Raw genomic sequence first — 8,398 nt, 5'->3', positions numbered from 1 at the left:
GTATCCTCATCAGGTTGAACCGCCTGATGTAAGAACGAAGCCCCTCCTTCTCGCCCTGCTGTATTGTTCCCAAATCAAGGGTCGTTTTCTTCGCAGGGATGTTCATAGCAAAGTTGGAGGCAAATAAGTAAGCAAGCGTCCTGAAGTTGTTTACACAACCAGTTGGCAGGTTGCCGAACCATTGCTGTGCAATTCCCTTGAGAGTCGCTGGGAAACACTTGCACCAAGTGGGATCATCCAACCCTTGAAGGTACATCAGGTTGGTGAATGCCATCAGATGGTCTTCTGGGTTAGTAGTGCCGTCATAGGCGCCTACTAGAACATTTTTTACTTTGGCCGGCTGAGCGGCTTCAGTAATTTCCTTGGAGAAGGCCGACGGCTGTTCACCAAGTCTAAGCAGCCGTAGCTGCCAGTCCATAGGTTGGACGTTTTTTGCTGCAGGTCCACCAAATGGAGGTGGCTGCATAAAATACTGTTGTTGCGGCACAAATGGTAAGTTTGGTACCGCCTGGGCACTATGAAAGCCGGACTGACGGGAGGTGCCGCCTGACTGACTCTCATGGTACGACTGAGTATGCCTCATCGAGGCATTTCGCAAACTGTCCTGAAAATTTGAAGTAGAAGCCGACTCTGATAATCGATCACTCTTCTTCTGCTCTAGCAGGTGCCGAGCATCTGTGAACGTTTGCTTTGACCCGTCCGCCTGAATATGACGAACCGGTTTCCTATTTCCCGTAGGATAACGGAGTTTTGTGAAATCAAGAGCAGGTGGCTCCCGCTTCTTGGATTTAGGATGGGGAGTTGCCTCTCGCCCTTGAACTGGCTTCCTCTTCAGTGAAGTGGAAGGTTTCTTGGCCGACTGCTCTTTGACTGAAGCAGGCGGTTTTTTGTTGATCAACTCTTGAATCTCTCCCTTGAAGTCCCTCATGAAGGTCATGAGTTCGTTCCTTGTGATGGGAGCAGACCCATCAGTCGGCTGTTGTCGAGCAAGCGGTGCGCCTGCTGGCTCGCTTCCTGTTTGAAGATGCTCCCGTTCCCTCCTTTCGGTATGGCGGGTACGTCGGGCCCTTAGGGTCCCGTCTGGAGCTGTATGAGTTTCAACTTCAAATTCACTTTCGGTATCATGGTCCGACTGAACTTGAGGGTCGTCTAGGGGACGCCTCTCTTCTGGGGTCGGTACAGACTTGGATGCCATCTCTGAAGTACTCTCCCCACAGACGGCGCCAAATGTTTCGGGGTTTTCTGATGTCCTGCGGGAGAGTTACAATTCTGAGACTGGAACCGGACGCCTGTACCTGCAAAATAACGGAGACTCCTGAGAGTTCCGCCTCCAACGGTCAAGTTAGTACCTGATTAAGGAGTAATCAATACATAAATTAAAGTAATGAGATCTCTCTAGGTGAGAGTGCTTAGTGTTGGTAATTTGCGTCGTTAGCGAGATTAGCCGGTTGTTAATAACTCTGTTCTTCTCTGCTTGATCTCTTGATTATTCGATTCTGTGATTAATGAGGATTAATCGAGTATTTATAGCCTTGAGAAGCGTGCAACTCTCTAGGTTTAAGGTAAACCTAGGGCTGATCGGGCCTCTAGACTGAATTGGGCCTTGATGGCCGGTTTTCCCATTTGGCATGGGTGGACACGTGGCGTGTCTAAATTGGTCCGTAGAGGACGTATCTGTGATTGACACGTGGCAGGCTCCTGTTGGCCTTCGTGAAGGACACGTGGCGGAACCTGGTTGGTCCACTTGTCAGACGGTGATTGGTGGATAAAAATCCCCTAATCATATTTAGTACTAGTGAAAATCTATAAAGTACCATTGAATATACAATAGTTTTATGTGACCATTCGATAAGGACCACACTCTAACTGTACCATTAAAAGCTTATAAAATTCCACTGACAACGTATTTGGTACAGCTACAATCATATATAATACCACCGGAAATATACAATGATATTATTTGATCACTCAATGATACCATGTGAAATTTTGTGCAGAATTATTAGAATGCCCCCGATTATGCGTCAGCAATACTGCTATCCCTTTGAAATGCCTCGAGAGGGAATCTCCTTGTCATAAACCTCTTTCCGATTTATACCATTTAGCGGAAGAGCCATTAATTCATAAAGAGTAAGAGACTTTGACTAAACACTCATTCTAGCAAATCCATTTTCATAGATAATTAATTTTTTAAAAATAATTCCATGGAAAATCTTATTCTATCTAATTACTCTATTCACCCCATAATAATTTACATAGTTAAATTTGACACACATATTAATAAACTAGTTTGACCCAAGATACATATAATCAAACAACACGTTTTCTGTGAGGCTGGCCACACCGTGTGGCCGGCTGACACACGAGTAACCCTCTGACCGAGTAATCCTTAACCATGTAACCCGTGACCGACCGAGTAACCCCTGATCAAGTAACCCCTGAACGACCGAGTAACCCGCTGAATAAGTAACCTCGACCACACGGTGTAACCAAACACGTATAAAACTTGGTGAATAATTAAATTGTAGTAAGAAATATAAAAAAAATTGATAATATGAAACTTTATATTAATACTCATATCTTTTATCAGTATATATAAACATTTATTACACTAATGTGAATTGTCGATAAATATCCAACTTAATACTAAAAAAAAAACTTATCACGTCAATTATTTTGATATGAAAGGAATATAAGGATTTTCCAAATCTAATTTAAAGGTACACCACCCGATTTTATAATTGGACTTGTGAAAAGTGTTGGAACTTAAAAAAGAAAGGAGGAATAAAAAAAAAAAAAAAACATTACATGCGTGCCACCAATTTTCCTTCTATGTTATTCATTTTTCTGTTGTTTTTTGCGCCTTTCGGAGCTTTTCATTTCTACGCTGCACCTCTCTCTCCTTCTGTCTTTCCTCCATTGAAGCGGCTTCCAAGCTTTCTCTTCTCCACTGAAGAATATTCTGTGGTAAGATTCTTGTATCTTTCTATTATAATCGAATATCAATTTCATAACTAGGGTTTATCGTTGATTTAATTATTAGTATAGTCAGTTTATGGGTTCTTCTTAGTTGGATTGTTGAATTATTGGTTATAATTACTCAATTTATGAAAGATAATAGTAAGCAATTTTGTTGATACTCGTAAGCGAGAAGAATTTTATGTGATTTTAGAAGCTAATTTGATGATTTAAATCAATTCGGTTGGTTGCTAATGTGTTGCATGCTTTGTTTATAACCCTTCAATGTTTGGATGGAAGTATGAAATTGGATTTTTTTATTTTTTTTTTGTCATTAATCTCAGGGCATTACCCCTCGTGTCCTAGCTCAGGGTCGGGTTTGATTACGATTGAATTTGAAATTAAACTACATTTTGATTGTTATCATTATTAATTGATAAGAGTTATTCATTAGTTGATATAAATCAATTGGATATATGCAATGATTGATGGTTTACATTGTTGTCATTGTGTGTTTGAGAAAATTTGATTATTCAATCTAATTAAGCATTTATACCTGTGAATTACATTTCAGAACGGAGAGGAAATATAGGAGGATTTATTATTTGAAATGTCAAAATCTTGTTACCAAGAAAATTCCTTCACGAGAAATTTGAAAAACCATCTCCACTCCTTGATAAGTGAACAAAACATTCCTCGAAATCTATCAAGTCAACAAAATTTCTTTCCATCACACAATTTTTTTTAAGTTTGTATGAAAGTTTATTAGGTTTTGTGTTTATTTAGTACGTGGTGGTGGTGCCCTGCCACTGCTAAATTCTTGGATTCACCACTACTTTCAACCTTCTTTTCCTCATGTACTTCATCTTTCTAGTTTGTATTGTTTTTCTGGATTTATTTTTGTTGATTTTATTTTTAGTCTCATGTGGGGATGATGGCTTATGCTTGATATGATATTTTTAATGTTTGATTCTTGTTGTTAAATACTTGTATATTCTATTGGGGTTTTTGTTGACATTGTTTTGTTGTTTTATGTCTAATTAGTCTGTGATTAAGAGGTGATTTGTCTTATTATATTTGACCTGTATATTTGTTTTTGATTTGAAAATTTGATGATACAAGAGTTCTTGTAGATCTTACAAGCATGAACAAATTGTGTACTATGATTTTGGCTTTGATTTAAAGTTTGAGTGTGTTTTCAATTTCATGGATCTATTAAATTTATTCTAACTTACTGAAGAATTTCGGAAGGAAATCTTGTTGAATTGGTTTGAATATCTTCTGTTTGGTAATTAAAATTGTATTTTGTATTGGATTGATACGTGTTAGTTTTGGCTTATTCCCTTGTAAGTAAAGAATTTAATGCTACCCTGTTGTGGAGATATTATATCCGTCCTTGATATTTTAAGATTAGAAGTCTTCAACCAACATTTCTGTGATAAAATAAGAAAGTATTTTTATGGGACAAAACCATGTTATGATGCATACTTTGAAATATTTTTCTCCTTTTTCATCTTTGATACTTCCTGCCTCCCTTAATACAAAGCCTCATTTCCTTTCAGGGTAAACCAAAATACAATGGCTTTTCTATTTAAAGGTTATATTTTTTGACATTATTACCCTCTTTTTGATGAGTTGTCATCTTTTTTCCTTTACTTTTTTGTACTTTTAACATCAACTTCTAACACTTTCTCTCTCTATCTCTTCAATTATTCCCAATTACTTTTTCTTTCTCTATATCTCTCCAACCCCACATGCACATATGTACTTTTAATCATTAGTTTTAAAAAATTTACAACTTTCTTAATTCCCGCGCAAAAACCAAAAGAGGCTTTGTATTAGGGGACGGAGGGAGTACTAATTATCTTTAGTTTGGCTTCAACTTTGATGTTTTTTATTATTAATAAATTAGTACTAGTACATATTAAGGGTTAAATGTTAGAAGTTTTGATGTTAGATTTTTTTTTCTCGATGCCCCCCCCCCCCAAAAAAAAAAAAAAACCGTGTCATAAAATTAATGTAACTTACGTACGTGATAGTATTCTAAAGATACCTTACTGCTTGCTTTGAATCTATGTTTGAAGGATTTTCTTAATCATAAGGGTAATAGGAGTTCTTATGGCCATGTAGGGACCTGTACACTACTAGTGGCACTTTCTAATTAACTTTAACAGTGTTAAATAAGAACAAAAATTAATGTCAAATAATGCTATAAATTCTTGAAATGGGAAGGATCAATGATGTCAAACTTGTACTTCCTATACAGTTAACCAATATAATGTAATATGATAAACAGCTTGAGAATGACTTAATAAGTTTTCAAGATGGAGGGAGCAACTTTTAGTGAGACTAGAATTTCTGAATGTTGCCCATACAAACACAAATGATGACTGACAAACACACAAAGTGACATTTAGTGGAATTTCTCTAATTATCCATTATTGGGGCAGATTATTATAGATGACAAAGAATTTCACTTTTGTGTTTATGTGTTTGTCTTAATTTTTTTTACTAACATGTAATTAAAGATAACAATCCTCAAGTTGCCCTTTGGAGACCGTTAAAAAGAAAATGTTAGCTGAAATCTCGTGTTAGTTAGCCTTAGATGATCCTGTCGAACACTTGCCCACTTTATCTCAACACCCATTCTTATTTAGGTTGCTTGGAAATTTGGATATTGGAGAAGCATCCCCTTAAGAAGAAGCCTAGGATCTTTTGAAAAAAATTTCTCTCACCATTTCACAGTGTCATCCAGACAGATGTTGGCGGTTTCATATGTCATTCCGTCTAGCTGCATTAACAGATTTTATGTCCGAGATTTTTCACGTGATCTCCGACCGGCCTATCACCACCTTAAATACAAGAAGAGATTCAGGTGTTGCTCCACCAATCAGGTTCCTTGTAATCTCTCTTGTAGTTAGGTTAGAATTTTCCTATTCTAATTACATTTGTTCATTATATGTTAAAAATCTGCTTGTACTGATAAGCTGAAACCTATGGATTCAATCATTGTATAAATTTAAATTATTAGAATGTTATTGAAATGCTCGTGGTTTACTTGTTTGAAAATTATGTCTAGAATCATATCACATGCCAGCAACAATGATACCTTGTGCTCATTGTGTGCTTATATTCTTTGAGAATCATTCTAGTGATAGGATGCAGACAGTGCAATTTGAAAAGTAATGTTTTATTTCACACTATATTTTAAATTATGAGGTGAATTGCCATTTAGTTTAATGATACTTTTAATATAAGTCTCACATTAGCATAAATAACATTTTGTAAATTTTATTTTATTCAAAGGCTCTTCACTTTCTGATTGATCTTGATCCCTTCAAAAATGAGCATTATGCGTTTTGCTCATGATGTGTCTTGGTCGTCTCATAATAGTGAAATTTCACTATTCCATCTCGATACAAAAGGAATAGTGAATTTTTTTTTTCTTCTGAATAAGGAATATATGCCCCTTAAGCTGCTCTCACCAAAAATCTCCTCGTCTCGCCTTAAGCCACCTTGTGTGAAATAGTTAAACAACAGATGATCACGGGAATTATGATTGATTACTATGGTTATTAGAGTCTAAGATAGTTTGGATTCAGATTGCTAAGCTAGGACAAGATCTCGTGGATATAACACCTTTGGAAAATGACATTTAATTTTTTTTTGGATGAAATCATGGATTGATTGTCCTTCTCGTTCTCTTAGCATGGACTGCTAGTGGTTTTTCCAAGAGATTGTTTCCAGCCTTTAAACTGACACCGTATAAGATAATGAAGTTGATATGCTGATGCAAATACCACTGGTATAAAAATCCTAGTAAGATAGTTTTTGGCAATTCAACATAGTTGGTACTTGGTTGCGGATATAGAAACTACACGAAGAGCAAATAGAGATAGGAAACTTTGGTTATAGAATAACCACCGAGGGGATCAGCAGATTAATACTTAAACTATAATCCTAAAATAATTTCACAACTAGTGTCTTTATTTTTACATTTTTCGCAACACTCTCCACAATATTGCCTGATTTATTTTTTGTGACTTTGTGGGTGTTATTTTCCTTAACTTGTACCTCCAAAGTTCCAATTTGTTATTTTCCTTAAGAGAGAACCTTCTATCAACTGATAAAACAGTGAAGTTGTTTTGCTTTACGAAGAAATAATATGTTAGGTCAATGTCTGTGTTATGCATGGGTGTTGTATTATGTTATGAGCCATCTATAAATTTTGGACCTTGGCACTTTAAGTATATTTAGAAAATCATTTTAGGACTAAGGCTTTGTTGTTGTATATGGACATATACAGTTTTTTAATGTTAGATTTGTTTCTGACAATTTTTGTTCAAACCTCTCAGCAGGAAAGTTGCAGTTTAGGTTCTGCCACTCATCTTCCTACAATGCCAGGAGGGGAATTCAATGTGCCTCCATCAGTGCCTCAGCTGCCAGCAGAGACCAATGCAAATGACGAGGCTTGGTTGTGGGCTCAGATCAAGGCTGAAGCTCGTCGTGATGCTGATTCTGAGCCCGCACTTGCTTCCTACCTCTACTCCACAATCCTTTCTCACTCCTCTCTTGAACGATCGCTCTCCTTTCACCTAGGCAACAAGCTTTGCTCCTCAACTTTGCTGTCAACCCTCCTATATGACCTCTTCCTTAACATCTTGTCTTCTGATTCTTCACTGCTTGCCGCTGTTGTTGCTGATTTGCGTGCTGCCAGAGTCCGTGACCCGGCTTGTGTCTCCTTTTCTCACTGCCTTCTCAACTACAAGGGCTTCTTAGCATGTCAATCTCACCGTGTGGCCCACAAGCTCTGGAATCAGGATAGACGCCCCCTTGCTCTTGCCCTTCACTCCAGAATATCCGATGTCTTTGCTGTTGACATCCACCCTGCTGCTAGAATTGGAAAGGGGATCCTCTTTGATCATGCCACTGGGGTAGTTATTGGAGAGACGGCAACAATTGGTGACAACTGTTCGATTTTACACCATGTAACTCTTGGGGGAACGGGAAAAGCTGGAGGTGATCGTCACCCCAAGGTTGGGGATGGAGTTTTAATAGGTGCTGGGGCAACAATCTTGGGTAATGTGAGGATTGGTGACGGGGCAAAAATAGGGGCAGGATCAGTGGTGCTGATTGATGTTCCTCCGAGAACAACAGCTGTGGGGAACCCGGCAAGATTAGTCGGAGGGAAAGAGAAACCGTCACAGAATGCAGATGTGCCAGGAGAGTCTATGGATCATACCTCATTTATTTCAGAGTGGTCAGATTATATCATATGATAGATAGATTGTTATAATTCATCTATGTACAAATTCTTGTTGACTCTTCCCCTGTAGGCTGTAGTAATGTCCTCGTTTTAAAAAGTTATACCATTTTGAATCATTACATTTAAATTGTAGTATAACTAATCTATTTGTTTAACCATGCATTTGAGTTGTCA

At 37.6% G+C, this 8,398-nt stretch overlaps 1 protein-coding gene across 7 annotated transcripts; it reads left to right on the top strand.

Moving 5' to 3' along the window:
* Positions 1-2,574: 2,574 nt before the first annotated feature.
* On the top strand, positions 2,575-8,398 carry LOC110702951 (serine acetyltransferase 5-like). Of its 7 annotated transcripts, none has more exons than XM_021880709.1 (3): positions 2,575-2,967; positions 5,616-5,852; positions 7,317-8,398. In XM_021880709.1, the coding sequence occupies exons 1-3, from the start codon at positions 2,809-2,811 to the stop codon at positions 8,235-8,237; spliced, it is 1,317 nt and encodes a 438-aa protein (XP_021736401.1). In that variant the 5' UTR covers positions 2,575-2,808; the 3' UTR covers positions 8,238-8,398. The 7 variants fall into 7 exon arrangements, with proteins under 7 accessions (XP_021736401.1, XP_021736400.1, XP_021736403.1 ...); XM_021880708.1 differs by having other exon boundaries at positions 2,576-2,967; positions 7,314-8,398; XM_021880714.1 differs by having other exon boundaries at positions 2,833-2,967; positions 5,714-5,852; positions 7,314-8,398.

This window comes from Chenopodium quinoa, unplaced genomic scaffold (assembly GCF_001683475.1).
Source record: "Chenopodium quinoa cultivar QQ74 unplaced genomic scaffold, ASM168347v1, whole genome shotgun sequence".
Classification (NCBI taxonomy): domain Eukaryota; kingdom Viridiplantae; phylum Streptophyta; class Magnoliopsida; order Caryophyllales; family Amaranthaceae; genus Chenopodium; species Chenopodium quinoa.
This window is presented reverse-complemented; position numbering and strand designations above follow the sequence as displayed.